This window comes from Carettochelys insculpta, chromosome 4, assembly GCF_033958435.1.
Source record: "Carettochelys insculpta isolate YL-2023 chromosome 4, ASM3395843v1, whole genome shotgun sequence".
Taxonomy (NCBI): domain Eukaryota; kingdom Metazoa; phylum Chordata; order Testudines; family Carettochelyidae; genus Carettochelys; species Carettochelys insculpta.
In genome coordinates, this window is record NC_134140.1 from 114,221,552 (window position 1) to 114,245,369 (window position 23,818).

Sequence of the window (23,818 nt, forward strand, 5' to 3'; positions counted from 1 at the left end):
GGCCCTGAGGGACAGCTTCTCCTGCGGCCCACAAGAACCCTGCCCAGGGCCCCCCAACAGTGGCCTTGGGGCCACAGTCCTATCCCATCCCCACCCTGACCACTCCCGTCACCCCCTCGCCACTTCCCTCCCTCTACCCAACATGCGGAAGTGTACCTCAAAGAATTATTTTACTTAAACAAATAAGAACCAGTGCAAAACAGAAATAGTGCAATAAAGAGCTATGTACATCAAAGGCAAGTGCCAAAACAATGAGCTATATACACTAAGGGCTTTGGATCAGGGTAGGAGGCATCAGAACTTGGAGGGGGAGCCTTGGGACGGGTGGGAGGGCCTCAGTCCAGGGAGCGGGTGGCGGGTGCAAACTCAAGGGGGAGCAGTACCCTGACCAGCACTGGCCTTGAGAGCCCCTCCTGCTGTGGATTTGGGGTCCCTGTTGGGGCCAGAAGCAGGAGGAGGTATGGAGGGGGTGGGGCTGTGGCAGGATCTGGGTCAGCAGGGGGAGCAGGGGATCCTGGGTAATGGTGGGGGCAGGGATGGCCCTCAGCCATTGCCAGAGATTGATGATCCCCTGCATGAGGGGAAGTGGGGACAGGAGCCACCGGTGGCTGGGTCAACATGTCGCACCAGATGCCAATGGCAGTATCAAAGTGGGATATGAGTTGGTCCCAGGCCTGCGACTGCCATTCCTAGTTGTCCCACAGCTGCCATTCCAGGAGGTCTGTGAGCCTCCAGAGGGCGGCATTGTGGTCCCTCTGGAGGTCCTCATGCATGTGGTCATGGCCCCTCTGGCTGCGGGCCCCCCATCCCCTGTTGGTGGGCTGTGGCTGGCTCACCCTGGTGGTGGTTCAGGGCTGCCTCGGTCCAGTGCTGGGCTGGGGCTGGCTCACCCTGGTGGTGATGTGGGGGTGGCTCAGCCTTCTTTCAGTGAGGGTCCAGCTATATGGAAGATGAGGAGAGATGGTGAGTCATTCATGCAACACAGCCCCTGAGGCCATGCCCTCCACCGTAAGCAGCCACCAATACCCCCCAAGCCCTGGAATGGAAATGTCTTGGGGGGCAAAGGCATGTGTGACCTGCACAGCAGGCCCTGCCACACAGGGACTGCATGGTGCCTCTGGGACCAAGCGGACCACTGAGGCCCCCACCCCTGCTTGACGGGCTAGTGGCCATGGGGGGTGTCCAGCCACAGAGGGGTCCTTGCATGGGTGACAGGTGAGCTAGGAGCAGCCTGGCCCTCCCCAGGGCCCCCCCCCGACACACCCCTGCAACTCGCAGTGCTGCCTGCAGGAGCAGCTGCTGCATCTTGCCTGTGGGCATGCCTGTGCGTCGGGAGATTCACTCTTTAGTGTGTCTGGGGTCAGGCTGCTGCCTTTGGGACTAGCCTGCTTCCAGCCATGGCAGGTGCTGGCAGGGCTCCCCCTTGCCTGGGGCTCATCTGGGCTTCCATGAGGCTGGCAGTTGACAGATCTCTGTCAATAGAGGCATTATGCCTCATAGGGTACGGGATAAGACTGGCAACAAAAGTGCTGCGTTCAGTTGATTTACTGTCAACAGAACACATTGGGAATCTGGATATGCCATGAATTTTGTCGACAGAACCCTCTAGTGTACATATAGCCACATTGAGCTCCAGAATAAACTGCAGTTCTGCAGCATTCTTCCAGCAGATTGTCTGGTTGGAAAAGATAAGAACTACATAGTGTACTTCCACTCCAGTTGGGCAATGGCACTGTAGTCTTAAGAACTAAGTGAATAATGAATGTGAATGTGCAGTGCGGATACTGTAACACATTTTAAAAGATGGAATGGATATGGAATTGTTTTTTTTTTAAATCATGGTTGTTCTCTGAAGAATTTGACTGTAAATATAGCACCTTCTTACCTCTGAGCATTTGGGTACATCACTAATCCACAGATAAAAATAAATGTGTTATTACTTTTCACTCTTCTTGAGCCTGTGGAACCAACAGAGCTGAAGGCAAGTAAATGGCATTTTATTATTTCTTGCCCATTCTCAACATAATTGTTAACTTATCTCTTCCAAACACTTGTGCTTGTGTGCAGTCCCCTTGACTTCAGTGGGGGAACTACTTCATTTGCATAAGTGTTTGAAGGAGTGGAGCCTAAACTGTAACTGCAGGGCTCAGGTCTGGCCTTAGGCCTAGTGTACACTATGGAATTAAGCTGAGACAAGGGATTTTTGCATCAACCTGGTGGAGTACGTGTCTACACTTAGTTTGTCTCCCATTGATGTAACTGCCTGTTATGCCAACATAGTAACACCACCTCCCCAAATAACATCAAGCCATGTTTACTGTACTAAGGTCTACACAGCGCAAGAGTAGACACGGTATTACCTATTGTCAGCCCTAAAAGTCCTCTAGCAACTGTCCAGCAATATCCCAGACCGACAGCTGTGGTAACCATTGTGAGCTCTACAGCCCAAAAGTCAGATCCAGCAGAAGCTCACCCGCTCTGCATTAAAGCCATACAGATTTTAAAAATTCCTTTTCCTGATTGCTCAGCTTGGCAAACATTCCTAACAGCTCTCCATTATTGAGTGCAACTGCCCAATGATGCGCTCGTGCCTGAAGTACACAGGAGATAGTGGATCTCCTGTGTGCATGAGGAGAAGATGCTGTGCAGATAAAGCTCAGAACAAGCTGTAGAAATGTGGACAGCTACAAGCAGATTGCTTGGGTGATTGATGAGAAGGGCTGTGGCAGGAACCAGCAGCAGCACTGCATGAAAGCTAAGAAGGTTTAGCAGGCATTCAGAAAGGTCAGGGATCCAACAACTGATCTGACACCAAGCAGATCTTTTGCTGTTACAAGCAGCTGTCTGCCATCTTGGCAAAGACCCCACCACCACCACAGATAAATGCTGATGTCTGCAAGGTGGCTGAATCCCAAGCTTCTATCATGAACAGTGAGAAGAGGAGGCAGATGTGGAAAAGACAACAAGAGATCCAGCTGAGCAGCAACACAGTATCTGTTTTTGACTCAACTACAGTCCTGCCAGTAAAAGACTGGTGGACTAGATGCAGGGGAAGGAACTCTGAGTAAGTGTGCAGATACATTTTCCATTACAGGACTGGCACCCCCAAAATGGGCCATGGCTTTTGACTTTTCAGTAACTTACTCATGGTAGTATTATAGCCAAGAGAGAGTTGCTATCTCCTTTTTATTATTCTCTAGAATTAGGCAGGGGAGTTGGGGCAGACAGGTATGCAGGAGAGTTGACTTCTTAGAGCAGAACCACGCTTCAAATTGTTAACATGCAGGAAGTATGCATGTCAAAATTGCCATTTGAAAACATCCAACTATCCACAAAGCAGTTTCAAGCTAGACTATGGCAAGGTCAACTTCCCCAAGGCCAGATTGAAACTGAGAGCAACCTTTAGAGCATGGTTCAGCAACCTTTCCAAGGCAGAGGAATGAAATTTTACCTCTATGTACAGTCTGAGTGCCAGTGATAGTTTTTAAAATCATTAATAGTACTACTTGCAACAGTTTCATTAATAAGATGCAGAACTTCACCATTTAGTAACAGAGAGGAAGCCGTGCTAGTCTATACACTATCAAAACAAAAAGCAGTCAAGTAGCACTTTAAAGACTAGCAAAATAGTTCATTAGGTGAGCTTTCGTGGGACAGACCCACTTCTTCAGACCATAGCCAGACCAGAACAGACTCAATATTTAAGGCACAGAGAACCAAAAACAGTAAGCAGGTCCTCCTTGCTCACTGTTTTTGGCTCTCTGTGCCTTAAATATTGAGTCTGTTCTGGTCTGGCTATGGTCTGAAGAAGTGGGTCTGTCCCACGAAAGCTCACCTAATAAACTATTTTGCTAGTCTTTAAAGTGCTACTTGACTGCTTTTTGTTTTTACCATTTAGGTGTTCGTTGGTAGCATTAGCTGCTCTTTTGTTAATCTACAGCCAGCATGACTTCAAACAAGCTCCCAGCTGCGTTGTGGGAAGGGGCAGGGGCTGAGCTCCCACCTCACATGCTGATGAAAATTAGCTCATGGGCCACTCTTGGCACCTTTGCCAGGGTTGCTGACTCCTGCATTAGAGGGTAATAGCTTTGTTTGGTATTTTTCTATCAGATTAAAATTGTGACTTCTATAGTAAATGTGCAAGGGTTCCTATCTGCTTACTGAGCCCCTACCCCAAAAGACCCCCCTGCTTTTGAGAAAAGACAAAAGCTATTTTTATATCAGGAAAATGAGTGGTATTGTAAAATGTTAATGTATGTGATGTTCCCAATGTATATATGAACTGAAAGACCATATTGCCAACTGTCATTTTGAATATTTTTACTGGCAACATTTAAAAAACACGACTTGATAATCTGTAGGGATGTAAATAGCCACTGAAACCGGTTACATGATTAAAACTGTGTCATGTTAACTGGCTGGAGGCTGTTGCAATTTCTTTCATGGGTCCGCCCTGTGTCGATCAGCTGCTCCAGATCAGCACTCTAACGGCCGCGGGAGCCTTCTGTGGGTATGTCTACACTGCACAGCTTTTAGCAACCACGCTGTCCACGCATCCCTGTGCCTGAAGGTCACTGAACATGTGCCCTACTTCTGCCCCCAGCTCAGCATTCACGGTTGCACTTGCCACAGCAAACCGCGTCCTCCAGGGGGGCTATAAGACCCCACCAAGGACAAGTTTTGTGGGTCACACCATGGGCCTTGTTGCAATGGAGACTGACCAGATTTGTGCTTGGAGCCCCTAGCTCCCCTCACACCTCGCTGAGCTTCTAACGGCGCAGCCGTAAGCGGCTGCCGTAGGCTGCCGCCGTGCCCCCTCCAGCTCGCGCGCAGTGGTAAGGGCCCTGCCCGGACACGCCGCTGTGGGCCGGAGAGAGCAGTAATTCAGGAGACCAAAGCCCGCCGTGTCCGGAGTCCAGCGAGCTGAGGTGGGGGTGAGAGGAAGAATCGCTCCGCATAGGGGCACCCGCGTGCCACGCTGCTGCTCGGCGGCGTCTGCGCTCCCTGACTCAGCAGCCCCTCCCGAAAAGAGCCCAAGGGCGGTGGCGCGGGGCGATGACGTCACACGAGCGACGCGGCTCCAGTGACTTCACTGCCTGAGTTGCCGCCGAGCTGCGGCTGAGGAGCCGTTGGGGCCGACAGCCCCTCCGCAGCCTCCGGCGAGTGCCGCGCGCAGGTAAGTGCCGCCCCTTGGGGAGCCCTCGCGGACCGAGTCGCACGGCCCGCTCCGAGAGCATGCGGTGCTGTCCGCGCTAACCCCCGGGACGGGGCTTCACCAGCGGCCCGCGTCAGCTCCGGGAACCGCCCGCCGGCGGGGGCGGACCGCGCTCGCCTGCGGGCTCCCTGGGCCTCGCGGCTTGAAGACCAGTGACTGCCCCAGTGGATTTGCAAGAGCTGGGCGCCGCCTTTCCCCGTGCGCGGCGCGCTCCCGTGCCCTGGGGCTCCCCTGCCTGGGCCCCAGTGCTTCCTAGGCGTGTATCCGGGACAGAGGGGCGCGCTGGTGTCCCACGTCCCCCGGCAGGAGCTTGCCTCGGTCTGACTGCAGCGTGTCCAAACCCTTTCCCAGAACATACCTGTCAGTTCAGTGCTTGGGGTCTCCCGCACGGATGCGGCCAGCTGCACTGCATAGGTAGGGTGGACACGTGGGTAAATGCAGCTACAGCTAAGGGGGGAATGAGCAGCTAGAATCTCACGTGTTACATTTGCCACTAGCGTGAGTTGGTTATATTCCTTAACAGCAGCCATGTTTTTCTAAAATAGTAATGTTATGATGGCTTTGAGGATGTTACAGAGCTCTAAAGTGTGAGTATCAGAGAGGTAGCCGAGTTAGTCTGTATCTTCAAAAATAACAAGAACAGCTGTTAAAGTGAACATATTAAAGTGGACGACTACTAAATTCCTAACACTTTAGAAACAACAAGAAGTCCTGTGGCACCTGAAAGACTAAGATATTTGGAGCATAAGCTTTTGTGGGCAAAGACCCGCTTCATTAGAAGAACATGGGTGCTGTTAAGGAATATAACCAACTTATGCTAGTGGTAAATTTAACACCTGAGATTCTAGCTGCTCATTCCCCTTTAGCGGACGAAGCAGGTCTTTGCCTGCAAAAGCTTATGCTCCAAAATATGTTAGTCTATAAGGTGCCACAGGACTTCTTGTTGTTTCTAAAGTGTTAGGAATTTAGTAGTAGTTCTCTTTAATACGTTCACTTTAACAGTTGTGTGATGATAAGGCTCTAGAACGGGGATGAGACACACATAGCATGCAGTCTGGGTACAAATCTCAGCTTATTTGGATCTACCCCGCAGTGAGGCTCCACTGCTTTCCCTTTGCAGTGGGCTGAGTCATCACTCATGCTCCAGCCTCACAGCAAGTCTCCAAACCTTGGCACTCTCCGTGAGGCTGGAGCATAAACACCAGCTTGTTCCACTGCTGGGGAAAGCCCCTAGTTTGGTTGGGAGCCCAGTCAATGAGTTTTGAGATATATATTTTTTTCCTTCTCATGAGGACCCTGACTGATTATTCTGTTGGTGGGTTGGGTTGGCAGGGGGGTTAGAGCCCCTGCTCATGCTGCCAGCGGTGTCTGATAGCCAGAGCTCTGTGTAAGATGGCAGGGGGTGGAGAGGGAGAGCTGGAGCCATGAGGGGAGGGGTTGTGCTGAGCAGCGGGGGTTGAATGGGAGGTGCACTGGGGTGGCATGGGTGAGTGGGGGGAATCGGAGCCCACACAAAGGTTGAAGCCGGAGCCCCACATGGGGAATGTGGGGAGTTGAGCCGGGGGGGGGGTTGAATGGGGGTGCACCAGGGCAGGCTGCTTGAGTGGCGGGGGTGTTGGAGTGCCATGCGCATTAAGCCAATTGTGCGGGGTTGGGGCACGGGGGTTGGAGCCGGTGCATGAGGGTTGGTAGGGACCCCACCAGCATATGTCTGGAGTCTCCTGCTGGGGAAAGTGAGCCAGGTGCTGTTGGGGGGGGTGAGCTGCAACCAGGAGTGTGGGAGAGTTGGAGTGGGGTGGTTGAGCCAGTGTAGGGGTTTAATGGGGGTGAACCAGAGTGGCTGTCAAGCAACACTGCTCTGAGAAGGCAGGGGGACAGGGCTCTTAGCCTGCCTAGCTGCCTGCAGCTGCGGGAAACTAGGCAGGCTGACAGCCCAGCAGCTTCACCTTGTGTGAAAGTTGCATTAAAGCGAATTTCGCGTAAGGTAAACCCACATAAAGCCGGGAATTACCGTATGAATCGGGGATCAGCTGTGTAAGAGTGGGTTGCATATTCTGGATTCTCATACTCTGAGACCTTACTGTGTCAGTGTAATTCGGACCTGTGTAAGTGGGGGACTTAACTATATATCTTTCTTGAGATGAAGCGACCACATCTGTACTCAGTATTCAAGAAGTGGGCGTAGCATGCAAGTATACAGAGACAATAAGACATTCTCTGCCATATTTTCTGTCAGTTTTTTTTAATGATTGCTAACATTGTTTGGCTTTGTTTGTTTGACTGCTGCTGCACATCGAGTGGATGTTTTCAGAGAGCTATCTACAATGGCTCCAAGATCTCTAAATTAGTCCCTGTTACTTTGTGTGGCTAGTTGTGATTTTTTTCTCAGTGTGCATTGTTTTATGTTAACCAACATCAAATTTCATTGCCATTTTGTTGTCCAATCATTTAGTTTTGTGAGATCTTTTTTGATGTTCTTCACAGTTTGGTTTGTTCTTAACTATCCTGAGCTATTTGGTATCATCTGCAAATTTTGTCCCCTCACTATTTACCCCTTTCTCAAGATCACTTATAAATAAGTTGAATAGGATTGGTCCCAGTACAGACCCTTGAGGGGGACACCACTAGTTCTTCTTTGGGTGATGCCCCCGTGTGTGCTCCACATATGGGGGTGGACATCTCCAGAGCTGCAAATTGGAGCTTTTTCTAAGCTGTTGCTGGTCAGGCCACACATGCACAGCAGGCATCTTGCAGTGCCTGCAGTTTGACAGTTGGGCACGGCCTAATTCCCTCTTCTCAGTTCCTCTTCAACCACCCGAGGTCACAGATGGAGCTATCTGCCTCCTGGACACTTAATCTCCTCCTCCACTAGCTATTTTCTTAATAATAATAATAAACAGTTAAGAATGAGCTGTTCTGCCATGTACCCACTTCATCAGCAATAGCTCCACTCTCAGCCAGCTGCTTTAAAAAACAAACAAACAAACAAACCAAAATGACCTCACCAAAAGACCAAGCAAAGGAGATTACTGCCCTTAGTGGGTGGAAGCTGCAGAGACATTTTTATCTTGAGTCCACAGCACTGCCATCAACCATTAATGGCTTATCATGCCGGGCTCACAGGGCTTCAAGAAATGCCTATCCTGCACTGACCAATGCCTGCTTCTGTTGAGCAGAGCAGCTGTATGGGGGAGCCACATGCCCCCAAGAATGTGACCACTGTCATGTTATGACAGCGAGAGCCAGGAAGGACCATGAACTTAGGCACCATATGCTGCTCTTAGAAAAGTCTCTACAACCTAATGCAGAGCCCAACAGTAAACAGGTAGGTTTCCCCCATTTGGAGATTGGCTTTCCCGACCCCTAAGAGGCAAAGGGGACATGGGCTGTCACTAACTAGGTCACTGCCACCTCAGTTGTCCCCCGGACACAGCAGGGGGATCCTGCCAGCGCCACAAGCACTTGGGCACCCAGAACCTTTCCAGGCACCAGTGCTGTGACACTGAGGGTGCATTTTGAGACCTCATCTGCTTCACAGTAGCCAAGTACCAAACCCCAAGTGGCCACTACAGAAGAAGTCAAGCTTCAGGAAGTAAAGGGAAGCAGCATCTCCTCCTTAAAAACATTCATCCATCCTCGAGTGGTGGAATAGCATTCAAGAAGCTTGCAAAAGGGCAGACAAAAAGTGTTTTGTCCCCCTCAAAAGAACTTGTTTTTCTTTTCTCCCACCTGCACCCCAATTTTCTGGTGGGGGATGCTGCAAATCAGAGATACAAGACTCCCCAGTTTAGATCCTCAGCTACTCTGCAACATAGGATAGCAAACTACACAGCCTTATTAGCAAACCATGACTTTGATAACTACTCCAAATTAGCAGAACTCATGGAGCATTTAGGAGAGTCCAAAAGAGTCCAAACTATACTAACACTAAACCAATGAGGTCCTGTGGCACCTTAGAGACTAACAGATTTATTGGAACATAAGCTTTCATGGGCAAAGACCCACTTCGTCAGATGCATGTAATGGAAATTCTGGAGGCAGGTGCTGAAGTGGGTCTTTGCCCACAAAAGTTTGTGCTTTGATAAATCTGTTCCTCTGTAAGATACCAGAGGACTACTCGTTTCTGTGAATACAGAGTAACATCACTATCTCTCTGATGCTTACACTAACACGATATAACCTTTGTCATAGTTCTCATTTAAGAACCAGAAAGGTAAGAACTAGAGCAAATTTATAACTTGTATCCAGGGCATTCCGCTAAACGAGTTATTCCCTTTCTTCCCCAGTTGCCTTAGTTTTCCCCCATGGCAAACTTTTTAACTATGACAGTTGATATTACAACATAAATTTCTAAAGGGGTAAGAGTCAAAGTTTGGTTTTAAAAGGACAGACATCTCTTTCCAATTAAAAATTAAAATTAATTTCTATTATTATAATTAACCTGTACCGTTACTCTAAATGTAAGTTTACAAAAACATTCTCTAATTTGTTCAATTTTACTTTGTACCTTTTGATAGTACTATGTAGGCATGATAGTTAATTTAATTATTTTCCCTACACAGTTGGCCTGGTATAGTTCCCTATTTGTCTGCAACATTTAGATAGCAAGAGGACAGGAAAAAAGAAAAACACTTAAAAATAGGGTAATGTGATTGGAAAACCACAAAAGATGAGACTCTTCCAATTAAATTCTGTTTGCCACTACATTGACTTATTTAAGAAAATGAAGAGATAAAAACAGTCTGGGAAATCTGCAGTAAATAGGCAGAGAACTTTACTTAACAACAAACATCTGAGGCATGCCATCTGAGCTGATATTCTTTCTCCTGCACATGTATTTGGAGTTTACATTAAAAGCCCTTTTATTCAGCACTTCCCCAACTGGCAAGCTCAATAAAATGATATTTTTGATTTGCACAGAAAGTCCATTTTATAGTACAGTTGGTGTGGGGCCGGCAGGGGCTGCAGCCGTACTCTGGGGATGAGTTTAGGTCCAGGAGGAGGCTTAGGGCAGTGGTGGGGTGTGTAACACATTCAGGTTGCCAAATGGAGGGCACTTGCCTCCATTGGTCACTGCACATGGCTCCCTGTCCCTACTGTTGCTGGTGGCGGCATAGCCAGTTGGCTCCATGTGCCTGCTTCCTCTGTCTCCCCTCCATCTTTTGTTTCTTGCAGAAACAGCCTCTGGGGGAAAACCCCTTGCTTTTTATGAAATACCTACTCTGCAAATTCAAACTTATTTACGCAAGATTCAGTGAAGCCATCGGAAAGCGAATGTCCTCAGAAATGCCAGCTGAAAATCCGTTATCCACAGAGGTTCCTGATGTGGAAGAAAAGCTTAACTCAAATGATAATCAAGTCAGTAAAGGAGAGCTGGCATCAGACAAGGCAGAGTGTGTTGGCGTTATGTCAAAGAAGCAAATGAAGAAGCTAATGAAGCAGAAACAATGGGAAGAGCAAAGAGATTTACGCAGGTGTGATTTGTTATGACTTCCCCAATTTCTGATTCCCATCCAGTATTTAATTTAGTGATTTTTATATGTGAGCAGAATTTGTCTATAAAGTTTTTGCATAGCAAAAAGAATTAAAGTCACTGTTGGCTCAAATGTGGAGTATGAGACACACCCTGAGCTGCTCTGTTAGAACGTACTTAATTATTGTCCTGCTCAGTGGTCTGTGATTCAGCAACTGTTTTTCAGCAGGTAGAAGATGTCAGCACATCTTCCCTGCAAATATTTTGGCTGAAATGGTGGTTGCTGAGCAATGAGAGGCATTATTTCTAGTTTCTGAACTGGCCAAGCATACTACTCCTCTATCACAAGCGGTCCTTGTAGCCTGAAGTTGAGGCCAAAACCAATAATCAGAGAGTGAGCCTTATTGATGATACATGATGCTGTCATGGGGGGGTCATGATCTTTTAGGATGATATGCTGGTAGGTTTTTGTTGTTTTTCTGGGGGAGAGAAAGGATATCAAAGCATGAGCTCTTCTAGGTACAGGCATATGTTAAGTGGTACCTTCCCAAGACACTGGCTGTTCAGAATGAACTTCTTGAGCCTTAGTTTCCTGCTTTGATTTTGGACAACTTGTCCCATCTGTCACACCTTAATACGTTTCCTTAGTCTCTCAGTGTTAAACAATATGTGTTAACTCCTAGATTGAGACTCCGGAAAGTTCTATGCCCTTTTGGCCAAAGTGGTTCTTAGAAGTGTATGGACTGCTCCGGATCCCACTGAAATAGATTGGATTCTTTCCAATGATGTTAGTGAGTTCTGGGTCAGAGACCTGTTATAGGTTTTATCACTATTCCAGAGTCAGAGAAAGATAAGTTTTGGGTTGCTTCTGAACTTCTCTCCATTGCTACATTACTCCCCAGGGAACCGGTGGAGCCTACCACTCTCTCTTGTTTGAATTTTTCAGTAAAGTATATGTATCTCTGAACATCATACAGAACTATTTCCACAAGCCTGACAATGCTTAATTTTAACTTTACTAGGCAGAAACGAAAAGAGAAACGCCAGAAAAGAAAACTGGAGCGTCAGTATCAATTGGAATCTAACAATGAAGGGAGCGTCAGGAAGCGTATACGTAGGGATGTTGTTCCTAGTACTCTTCGTCTTATTATAGACTGCAGTTTTGACAACTTAATGGCATTAAAGGTAAATGAAACTTTATTCCTGGAGGGAGATTGATTTTTCTATATGGCATGGTCTGAGAGCAGGTGGAAATGAAATCTTTCTTAGTGCGTGAGGGATAGCTTATATGCTAGATTTTCAAATTTGCCAGATTTCTAAAGATAACTGATATTTTTGGCAAGTTTATACAGAGGCAGTCTTACAGATCTGTTCTTGTAAATTAACTTGATCCCAGAACAGAAAATAGAACCTTGTTCCTGGCACCAGCCCTTAAGCCTTGAGCAGTTCTCATTCAGAAACCACTTTGCTGGGAGCACTGCAGAGGTTGTTCCTCTTTTCCCATCACCCTCCTGTTCCGGGTATGTTTAAAGCCATAGCAGTTAGTGAGAGTACCTGGGATACAGTATGTTTAGCATTATGGTGGTACTCAGCACTGTCTCAGTTACATCACAGCTGGTTGGTCTAGTATAACAAATAATTGAGTTTTTATAAAATAGAAGGCTAGATGAAGTTGAGCTGGCTTCTGGTTAATAAATTTTTAAAAAGGAAAAGGAGGGGGGAAAAAAAAAGCCTGGAGTGATTTTGGTGGGTAGGATACATAATGGGGCAAATCAGAATGGGCATCACCTGTACTTCAAGGGAGTGTTTCCACCAGTTGTGAGCCAGATGCCATCTTGGTTTTACTGAATCTCCAGTTGGCTAAATAGTAGCTATAATCAAAAAGCCAGTCTTTTTCATTTACATCTGACCAAAAGACTGTGCCCTTTTCTTTTTGATGCAAGCCTTTCTACCATCATCTGTGTCTATTATAGTATTTAGGAGCTCTCGTTATGGACTAGGACCTGTTGCGCTGGGCTCTGTACAAATATAAATCACAAAGACAGTCTCTGCTTTGAAGAATTTACAATTCCATTAATGCCTGAAGATTAGACGACTGTATTACACTCTGTATGAGGCTGCATTTTGAGACACTCAGATTCAAACTAGGCAGAACAAACTGGAAGCTAGCATGTAACACAGGGAGCCTATGTCAACAGTGTTCAGTGGCACTATTGTCCAGTGGGATTTTACGTAGAGTTCAAAGTGATTGCCTGAACCTCTTTAAAGTCGTAAGTGGTTAGAACCCACGTGAGGCACTTCTCTTCATACCATACTGTGACAACAGAGATCAGAGATGCTCTTTTGAGATAAGAGAGCAGGTGCTGGCAGGGCATTTTCCATAAAGCTTTCTAGATGCTAGAATAGACTCCCTTCCTTTTGTGTGCAAAAAACTATTGTTTTTCTAAAGTATTTAGTGCATTGGTGGCCCTGGTGTGTCTGACAGTGAGGATAGTGGAGTGTGTTCTTCAGTAGTTTGAACCAGTGCTTCGCAACTGGTGTGTCTCAGAGTCTAGTGGTTCAGGAGGCTGGGAGCAAGGACTTCTGGGTTCTATTCCCCTAGGGAGGTGGGGGGTGGAAGTCTATCCAAGTGCTCAGAGCAGGGGGGCTGGCAGCCAGGACCTGTGGGTACCAGCACAGCACCAGGAGGGGAGTGGGGTCTGCTGTTTAGAGTGGAGGGAGACTGGGAGCCAGGACTCCTGGGTTCTGGCCCAGCACCTGGATTCTATCCTAGTGGAGGGGAGTCTAGGGTAGTGGTTAGGGGGGTGGGAGCCAGGACTCTTAGTGGCTTCTATTCCACCTCAAGGGTTTGAGTCTAGCCTGGGGGTTAGAGCAGGAGGGCTGTGAGCCAGGACTCGTGGGCTCTATTTCCCCACCCACCCCCAGGCTGGAACTAGTGCAGTGCTCTTCATGCCATGTGCCATCTGCTGCTCTGTGCATGCAACCCACCACTTAGTGAAAGAAGTGCACAGCAGCAGTGGCTCGGGGGTGGGGAATTGGGTTATAATGGGGAGGAGTGGGAGGACATTGAGTTAGAGCTGGGGGGAGGGGCTGGGGGTAGAAAACACTAGAGATGGCAAATCAGAGACAGCAATCAGGTAGTCTTGACAGAGAACATTTTCAAGGAAGACCGGAATCTTACAGAGACCTGCAATGAAGACTACCTCAGCTTACAAATAAAGTTTTTATAATGTGTGAAACTAGCAGAAAGAAAGAGACTGAAGGGAAGAATCTCTGAGGAAATGTGGCACTTGCTGGAGAAGCAGAGGAATGTACAGTGAAAGGATGATGACAAACTTAAGTACTCATCTTCTGATAAGAGGACTTTGAGAAGTACCGAAATGAAAGATTCTTAGACACCTGAAGATAGCAGCAGCCTCAAAAATGCAAAAGGGAATTGACACTGTACAGGTAAACAATAATGGTGCAGGAGAACGGGTGGAAAACTAGTAATTAACAGAACAAAGCATTGTACACCAAACTTGTTGCATCTCACGTGTCCCAGCACCTGCACATCAGAGCCAAATAAGCATCATTGAAATTTGATGTGCAAGTAAACAAGGCAGCATTTGAGTGGGAGTTGGTACTGGGGAGTGGGAGGAGCTGAATTTTCTTACGGGGTCATTAACCCCTGCCTGTGCCTCCCCCCAGCAGTTCTCCATTAACTTAAATATTTGAATATCCAGCAACCGCTGGGAGATACCAGAGTTTCATAGAACAGTAGAGCTGGAAGAGACCTAAAAAAGCCATCGAGTCCAGCCCCCTGCTCTAAGCAGGACCAAACCCAGTTTACTGTATTCTCTTTGTTGAGTGACTGTGGAAAAAGTGTAGTGATCTATGCAGTCAAGAAATTATAGCAAGCACTGAAAGATCTTGCAGAGCAGGGCATTGAAACAATTTATATCAAAGTATTAAAGGAAGTAAATTCTGACTACACTATTGCTATAACTTTATTTAATACTCTTTGCATCCCAGTTAAGAAAACTGTGAAAGGAGACACAGTTTCATGGAAACTCCTTACAGCCTGCCTGGAAATGATGACACGAATGAAATGGAAGGGGGAAATCAATGTGAACAAAGACTAGTTAAACCAGAGTGATGAATGAAAGGTGAACTCTTGCCTAAGAAGAAAGCAGATTCTTGTGTATTCAGTTGTATCAAGGCCGTCCTTCAACGAAAAAATTAACAACACAACACGTGGACAGCCTCTTTAGCTCAACAGTTCAGCCAGCAGTGTCACCCAGTAGCAAAACATGGGTGCCGATGAAGATGGAGTAGCAGCCGTCTGTTACTGAGAGACTGATGAAAAGAAGAATTCTGGGAATTTCAGTCTGCAAGTTAAGTCCTTAGTGAAGTGATCAGACAGCAAATTGAAGTGCAGGAGTGCAGTTTTGAGAGTAGGTGCAGTAAAATGTGTGGGGGCATAACATGAAGCTCTCTGTCAACATGGGAACTGAAATGGCTACTTGGCTGACTTCCAAAGAGATGAGAAGATTTTATTGTGAAAAGACATGGCAGTACATGGAGAAGGGAGGCTATGGTACAAGAAGACAAGACTGTTTGTCTATACAAGGGCTGAAAAGCTGATGGATCTAAGTAATTTAGGGAGGCTGAGGGATTATAGGTAGAAGGGCTGGAAACTTGGATTGTTTCATGATATGGTTGGTTAGAGAGAAGCCATTGTGATTTGTGGTGGGTTTTGGTTTTTGTCCTTTACTCCATAGTTGATAAACATTGTTTTTATGTAACTAAAATAAAAACACTGTATCAATGCCTTTCCTGTCTATCACTTGCTTGAACCTTTAACAATTAGTGTAATTAGCATGGGGTGTGTTTTGTGTGGTCACTAGAGGGGCTTTGATCATAAAAATATGCATGATGAAATCTATTCTGTTCCTGGAAGTAGTTTTATATATTGCTATTGAATTACAGATTGTTCTGTGTGATTATAAGTTAGTGAGTGACTGAACAATGCACAGTGCGAATCAAGTCACAATTTTTTTATTAGTGGTTAAATGGATCATCTGGGGGAGATGTTTGTATTTTGTATACACGTAATTCTCTCACAGTTGCTCATTCTCCTTTTCTCTTGAAGGATCTGATGCTCTCCTATCCAGGAATCCATTTTGCTGGTTAAAAGCTTCCTCTTTCTTTCTCTAGCTTCTGACTGACTCTTGGTAAAGCATTTTGTGGTGATCTGTCTGAAGGACTGTATAAAAACAAATTGTGTTGTATACAGGATGTCAAGAAGCTTCACAAGCAAATTCAGCGGTGTTACGCAGAAAACCGTAAAGCCTTACATCCCGTACAGGTATGTCGCAACAAACAGTCCATATTTGCTGGAAACTGGCCCTGCTTAGTGATGTGCAGCACATGTAAAAGAGGTAGTCCACGCCCAAAAGAGAGAATAGTTTTAGCAGAAAAGAAAAGGATAGCTTAATTTTGATCATATTTTTGTAACACCTGTATAAGGGAATGCAAACACTGTCTCTGCAATGCTGAGCAACATAAAAATATGTACATAGATTAAAAGGAATGTGAATGTTAATATAAGGTCTGCCAGTCCAAAATAACTTTTTGATATCCACTTTATGCAGAACATAAGGCAAAAAATGCTTTATCCTTTAATCCTTTGTACTGACCATTCAAAAATGTTTTTAGTGCCAGATTCATCTGGTAGATAATGAAACTGATTTTTAGATAACACTTCAGACAAAAAGCTTGTCTGATAAAGCACATGTGGAGAGAAATCAGCATCTTGATTTTTGGGTATTATAATTTTTTTCTTTGTCTCCCTTTAAGTTTTACTTGACCAGCCATGGAGGGCAGTTGAAGGACAACATGAATGAAACTGACAAAGGATGGGTCAACTGGAAGGTAATGATAACCAGTTAAGCAATTATCTGACTCAGACATTTCCCAGGAAAAGTATGATCTTAATAGTCATTCAAAGGTGCTACAGTTACCTTGGATTGTAACTTTTCTATGTACTCTATTTTTATCAAGACATGAAAAAGTGGTGTTACTTCAGCTGTTCATGCTTTCACTTTTGAGTGAATTTAGCAGAGTGACTGACCTGGCTTGAGACTAGCTTTGTGTACCTAGGCATTTCTTCAGTTAATATTGTCCATGCATCTCTGTTCTAACTAGTAATGTTCTAACTCCTTAGTTCTTACAATACATGGCCCTTTATCTAAGACTGTATTGACTAAATGTGAAGATAATTACATCTGTTATGCCTTTTTCTAGACTAGATTCTGGGTTTCCAGAGATGAAACAGTAGTGAACTTATCCATACTATCTTGTCTTGCTCCAGAAACTGTCACTGGCAATATTGGCCCATTCAGCATCCTCGTAACCTTTTTTTTCCCTTTAATAACATTCCTTCGTTATTTTCATTGTTTGTATGAGGAAGCATTACCTACAAGGAGTACAGCGTTCTTTACCTACTTCTGTCAAATGTTATGACTTTGAACACGCTTCTTTGATATGTCTGTAAAAACACCAGCAGCTTACCTGTGTCAGTTGGCTAGCCTTCATGGTGCAGTTATAAAATGCTTTTAAACTAACAGGGCCTGCATATATACTTTACCTAGAGGCTCACTATTCTCTGATGTCAACGTAGGTGGGCCCAAGTTCTTCAAATACCCCCAGCTGAATTCCTTCTGGTCTGTTATAGCTGCGTTACTTGCACAATTTCTGTCTTGAGAGAGAGCATTTTTAAACCCTGCAATAGCTCTGTGCATGGATTTTTTTTTTTTTCCTGTCCTGGTATTCTCTCCTAACAGTCCTCGAGTTTATGCAGAGAAGTGGCATATCTTGAACCATTCTTTCCTTCATGATTTATTTTTCTTACAGCACTTACTAAACCAATATGTTCATAACAATAACTTGGTCAACAAACTATATTCATAAATGATAGAGCAGTTCCATCGTACATGTCCTGATTACTGCTTTTTAAAAGCTGCAGCATAGATGTCCAGAAACCAGTACAGAGGATATGGGACAAAATTATGCTTGATACTGCTTGGCCAGCATGGGTATGCTGCTCTTAAGCTTGTGTTTAGCTTGGTCAAGCATTATTCAGTAGTGCGTGTAACCCATGAATTTCTTTATATCTCAAAGGATATCCATATTTTATCAGAGCATTATACTGAGCTAATGAAGAAGGAAGACCTTGTGTATCTTACATCAGACTCTCCTGTTCTGCTGAAGGAACTAGATGAGACTAAAGCCTATGTAATTGGAGGTCTAGTGGATCATAATCACCACAAGGTAGAAGATAGTACATGCTTTAAACCTGCTCTTTTAACATCTAGTTCAATGTTATTATTTAATACATGCAAATCAGCAAAAGATACTTATTTAAAAAGCATATTGATTGATTTTTGTTCAGTAAAGCTCTTAAAAGCAAAAAGTGGTTCTAGAGGTGATTGTGCATAATGACTTTTGCTAATTTTTAAAACGTATTTTAATTTTATCTTTTAAATGTAAGCATGCATAAGTACAAATTTGATTTCCTGTTATACCCCTTGAAGACTAGAGCTTCTGAAAGAATGTCTGCATTAATGCAGTTATGCCCTTGCATGGAATTGTCGTGATTGTATATGCAATGGATCTTGGACATCCTACCTTCTTTAGTGGCTTGGTTTGTCAGATTGACCTGGTCAAGTAATATTTTTGTGTCTCAGTTCAGGTTCCATGCCTAGATGTGGAGTTGTACTTGTTGCAATTGACACATCAGCGAGACTGCTACTGAAAGGTTTAGACCACTATTAAAAGTTCCTTCCTTTGAATAGCATATTGAATTAACTCCCTTTAACCTTTTTAATTAATAAAAAATTGTGGGATAAATGTTGACATGGCACACGATCCACTGAACAAGGCTGAAATCTAAATGGGGGCTCTGTTTGCCTGTAGAATGTAGTCACTGCAAGATCAATTTCTCACTTTTGTTTTAAGTATTAAAGTGGTCATGGAATAAACAAACACTACTCTGTTGCTTCTCTTTAAAAGTAAAATAAAATAGCTCAGATAACTTGTGTGTCTGAGTGTTTGCTAAACAAGATACAAGTCTGAATAATTGATATTAATTCTTACTGTGTTCAGTGTAAACACTACCTTAAAACTACCTGTACTTTCTCCTTTGTCTTGAGTTGCAACAATATGACACTGCTTGGAAAAAACATGTCTGAAAACAGTATTTATCTTATTTCCTTTGTCTTGCCCAGTGGTAGAAATCTCATTGTCTTGTACAGTCTGATTATATATTGTGGGGCTTATTAACCTTTTTTTTGGGGGGGGGGTGGGGGGGAATGTCTTTGCTGCAGGGGGTTACTTACAAAAAAGCAATAGAACAGGGAATTGGTCATGCACAACTTCCTCTTGGAAACTTTGTGAAAATGAACAGCCGGAAAGTGTTGGCAGTTAATCATGGTAAGTCAGGAGTTTGCAAAATGAGAATGTTGTAGAATGTGTCAGCAATATCAAATTCTATTAATCTTGAAAAGTGTATAAGAGCATAAAGATCAAATTCTTATTTCATTCTGTTGTTAGGAGTGACTGGGTGGGGTGTTTTTTATATGGTTTAGTATAAAAGTGAATTTTTTTTTCTAGTTGTGCCTGAGGTGACTTAGGAACTTAAGTGCTATTGAGTTGTCCCTTGGAAAATGTAATACTCTTGAAAATTCTACCCACAGTGAATTAATTATTTCCTTGAATATAGTCAGAGGACCAGAAAGTTGGGATTTACCCTTGTGTTTCTTTCCCTTTTAAATGCAAGAGATGAAAAACTGGCCCTGCTGCACAGTTTTGGTGTGCACTGATTGCGTGATAGATAGTTGAACAGTTAATTTCACTTGCAAGTTGCAATATTCTATTTTCTATCCCCGATTCTCTTGCACTGGCATTTAGCAAGAGCCCAGAATATGTGATTTTGGTTTTTGGAAAGGTTGAAGGTATGCAGCCACATGTTCTACATACTTTTTAAAGTCCTTAGTCTTTCAGCTTTGACACCTAGCATCTTCCAGTGATTAGTTTGCTTTAAATGGAAGCATATGCCATATGGCTGCTGCTCAACATTTTTTTTTTTTAAATTTGGTTTAACTCTTTTATGTGTCTTTTATTTTGCATCAATTTAATTTCTTCTTTGTCTTTTATTTTATTGCAAATATGCAGGTTTGGTTTTGTTACATTGTTGTGACCTTTTTCTTGCAGCTAAACATGTGTACTCTTAACTATTATCAAATGTTGACATATGCAATGGCATGTTCTTTCCATCTCAGAATTGTGAGTGGGCGCACGCCATAAATTTAGCATAGAATCAGCTTTGACTTTTAAGTCAATAGTTAATGATTAAGCTTAAGAGCTTCCAAAACCCATATATTGGAATCCTCACACCTATAGCTTTAAATATTGTATCACAAGATAGGGAACAGGTTTCATGTATTGTCCATTTAAAACTGCAGAATATTAGCTGGGGCTGTTTTAGTACCTCTCCTGCAACAGTCTTACACTGACCTCAGCTTCCAAAAATGATACTAATCTTCTAGGCTGGAAGTCAAGTCATAGCTTTGTTTCTGACTCTCCTGATTCACTGTGTCTTCTTGGGTATGTCACTTAGCATCTCTAACTCTTTGTATCTATCCCCTACAGTGAAATTTCTTATGTTTATCTGCCATTGGAAAGCAATAACATAAAGTATTGATATGAAAATCCTACTTTAATGCACTGTGTTGAGGATTTCAGGCACAAAAGACAAGACATTTAAAATGTATAGTGTTTAACTATTATAATTGAATCCCTTGCATATATTGAAACTATAATATTATTTAGTCCAATTTCTATACTTGCATGCAAAGTACAACTTGACGTGAATAAGAATAGCAGAATTGGGCCAGCCCATATTTATCTTGTGTATATGTATAATGTAAATGGTATTTTCATGTAACCTTTTTTTAAACTATAAATATATATTTTCCTTTATTTTGCTGTTTTTGATTGCACAGTGAAACACCTGTTTGGTTCTGAATCTGCTACTCTTGGGAGTTGCATACCTTAACATGTATAAAATTTGAAAGATATAGTAGAAGGGGGCTACAGATAAAGTGACCAGATAAGCTGGACACTTTTTTTTGCTACTGTCTCACAGGGGCATGAGGAGGGATAGGTGCATAATATAAACATTTTAGTAGGGTTATGGTTCTCCCAACCATCTTAATTAAATAGCGCCACCTGGTGGTGGAAGATGAGCAAGAACATTATTAAATTTTCATTTAGGGTTCAAGTAGATCTCATGGGGGATTTTAGTTTCTTCATGCTTTTCAGGCCCAATTCAAAGTCATAAACATCTGAAATTACATTTACTTGGTTTAAGGTTAAAAAGAGTATCCTCTGTTGTGATCTCAAATGTAGTATCTAAAATACCGTATCGGGCATAGCCAAGGTTATATGGATAAGTACCTTGGATTCCTTCAGTTAAACCCAACATCCTAAGGCTAGTGCTAAATGTTTAAAATTTCCCTGTGCCTCTGAGCTAACACATTCTTTCTAGTTCTGACTGCTGATGGGGAGAGTGATCCCAATACAAGACACTGAGCTAGGAACAGTTATCCTGGTTACTGAATCCCTCTTCATTAGGCAGAGATCTTAAACATCTTTTTTCCATTTCCTCATTTACAGAATTCAGATATTTATTTGTCTATTTTGAATAATCATTGTGAGGATTTACTGCTTGTAAAGCACTAAGATGATTAAGCATACTTAATTACAAAATTTTATGACAAGGCAGGTCAAATTTAGGGCCTATGTTCACTTGTGTCCTTTTATTTGAAAACAAACACTATTAAATCAATGTGGCAAAACTATGATGTTCCTGTTTTTCCAGTGTGAGTGGATGGGAGAAAAAGATGGCAGGTGTTTTTATTTCGGTAATTAGCTTTCATTCACCATTTTCTAGCATGGTAAAAGAAAGCAAGTACATTTTGTGCCTGGGTGAAGTGTATTTCTATGGCTGTTCTAAATTTTCACAGCGTATTTCTTGGGGGGAACAGCAGGAATGCCTCATACAAGAACTACTGATTGCTGCAGCACTACTGCATTTTCTGTTTAATCCAGGGGGCTTTATGTTGTGGTGTTGGGGAAAAGGTAAACTCCTTGCAAAAGCTGACTTAGCTTTTCAGATGCATATTCTGTAAAAATTGGTGTCTCTTGCTGTCATATTAAATTTACTTCACTGTTGAAGAGCTGGAGGTTTCTCTTGGTTGCAGTGTTTGAGATAATCCTCTCTTACTTGGAGAAGAGAGACTGGAAGGAAGCATTTTTCAGTGTCTTGCCACCGCGGAAAGGGGCCAGTCCTCTGGGAGAAGCCAATGACTCCTCCAAATGCGATCTGCATGAAAAAGAAGCTGGTGAAGATGATAACTCGGACAGCAACTAGGCTTCTGCGGAAATGGGCAGGAATGAAATGCGTATATGGTAAAAGGGATAGACGTGAGACATGAGTTAGATGAAACCTCTGAGAACAATCTCTCTAGATGTATACAGTTGTTTAGATGGCTATATATAGCACCATTATGGACAGAAGTGGTAAAGGCGAATGTTATTTTTACCGTGAAAATACTTCATTTTTGCAGCTTTTTATAAACTAATGTAAAACTTATTTTGTTATGGAAGTTAATATTTATTTTTCATTTAAAATTTTTGATATATGCCCAGCAGTTTTATTTTCCTGCAGCTTATGGTGGAAACTAATTGTTCATGTGTTCAGAACTGTCCTTGTTTTATGTATGTGCCCTTGATATTTTATTATTCTTTTTACCCACTCCATCGTGTATTATTTCTTAAAAACAATGAATGTAAAAAGTTTAATGAATCTAAAAGCACCTTCTGGCATTGTGTATTGCAGTGTAGGTAGAACCTCTCACTGTTGATTGACTGACTGTTTTCCTGAGCAAAGTATGGTCTTACAGTCTCCGAAAAAGACATTGTGAGCCAGGAACTGTGGTCTGCTTTGGACATTGTAAAGCAAAGTTGTTTAAAAATAATTTCTTTCAAAGCAGACCTGCCTATAGAATGAGTATCATACTTTCCAGTGTTGTTTCTGCTTCAAAAACAGTTATTCTTCTGGTGTCTTGAACTGAAGCTCACTGTTATAACTTAATTTTTCATATAGCCATTTTGGCACTCCTGAAGGAGGTCAAAAACAGAGCCCTCTTTCATATGGGTGAGGCCTTTATCCCATCCCTTTCTACAGTTTGGATTCGGGTGTAGTAGAAATTTTTGGATGTGGACAAGTGTCAACCAAGAGCAAGGCTTCAATCGTCAACAGACTCCCAAAGAGCATATGGAAGATAACTGTCTGGTTGTGTGTGATCTGGGCTGATTTTGAACCGATGATGTAGATATGACTGGCTCTGTATCCAGATCCAGTCCTTCCTCAACAGTTACCTGTTTCAGAGTGGGAAGTGAATTGGAATATGTGCAGCTGTACAGGTGGCCTACAGTTTTACAGGGTTTGCAAAAAGCAAATCATAATTTGACATATTCAATGGGATTGTTTTTATGTTTAAAAAAATTAATTTCAGGAACTCATTTGGCAGCCATCTGGTAAACTACAGTGAAGGTTTGCCAGAGGTCATGGACAATAGTTTGCTGCTGAAATAAAGTACTATGGTAGGTGTCTTGTGACGATATGCCACAGAGAAATGTGTTAAATATTGTCTATGGACCTGGAGACATTTGGAAAAAAGCATTGTCTTGTGTTGTTTGAAGAGCCAAAAGAAATGTACACTATGAGCAAAGTAAAGCACTAGCCATGCCCAGTTTCCTCTGCTAATAAACATGTCAAAAAGCCAAAGTATAAAGTGTGCATTTTACAATTGAGGTCTTGCATGCTGCTGCAAACAGTGTTCATTAAACCTGACCTAAACACTTGAAGCTTCAGTAAGATTCTATTATTCATACTTGTCTTGTTTCCTTCTCAGATTTGAGTACATTAAAATAAAATGCTACAAATTATTTATGGGGAATTGCTTCCATTACACTCAAAAGTAGTTCTATTGCATTGTTGTATTGATCAGAATTAATTTCGT

General features: G+C 43.4%; 2 protein-coding genes across 11 annotated transcripts in view; one reads left to right on the plus strand and one right to left on the minus strand.

The window, feature by feature from the left end:
• The first annotated feature begins 5,046 nt into the window (after nt 1–5,046).
• TRMT10A (tRNA methyltransferase 10A) lies at nt 5,047–23,802 on the plus strand. 8 transcript variants are annotated; one of them, XM_074993537.1, is made up of 8 exons: nt 5,047–5,176; nt 10,465–10,689; nt 11,711–11,873; nt 15,967–16,038; nt 16,530–16,604; nt 17,853–18,002; nt 19,058–19,163; nt 21,995–23,802. In XM_074993537.1, the coding sequence occupies exons 2-8, from the start codon at nt 10,490–10,492 to the stop codon at nt 22,162–22,164; spliced, it is 936 nt and encodes a 311-aa protein (XP_074849638.1). In that variant the 5' UTR covers nt 5,047–5,176; nt 10,465–10,489; the 3' UTR covers nt 22,165–23,802. The 8 variants fall into 8 exon arrangements, 6 of the variants coding, with proteins under 6 accessions (XP_074849638.1, XP_074849637.1, XP_074849640.1 ...); XM_074993536.1 differs by having other exon boundaries at nt 5,048–5,176; nt 10,391–10,689; XM_074993534.1 differs by lacking the exon at nt 5,047–5,176 and having other exon boundaries at nt 6,986–10,689.
• C4H4orf17 (chromosome 4 C4orf17 homolog) overlaps nt 15,429–23,818 on the minus strand; it is a 72,561-nt gene continuing 64,171 nt past the window's right edge. For 2 of the 3 annotated variants that reach the window (XM_074993559.1, XM_074993558.1), the window contains exon 10: nt 15,429–15,936. In XM_074993559.1, the coding sequence (XP_074849660.1) occupies nt 15,884–15,936 (53 nt within the window). In that variant the 3' untranslated portion in view covers nt 15,429–15,883. Of the gene's footprint in view, nt 15,937–17,319; nt 17,431–23,818 lie in introns of all 3 variants that reach the window. The other variant, XM_074993557.1, reaches the window with a different exon arrangement.

Coding starts and splice junctions, on each gene's coding strand:
- TRMT10A (XM_074993534.1), top strand. CDS start 10,262: ATGGAGGGCACTTGCCTCCATTGGTCACTGCACATGGCTCCCTGTCCC. Junction 11,874..15,966: donor ACAACTTAATGGCATTAAAG/GTAAATGAAACT, acceptor TGTTGTATACAG/GATGTCAAGAAGCTTCACAA. Junction 19,164..21,994: donor AGTGTTGGCAGTTAATCATG/GTAAGTCAGGAG, acceptor TCTTGGTTGCAG/TGTTTGAGATAATCCTCTCT.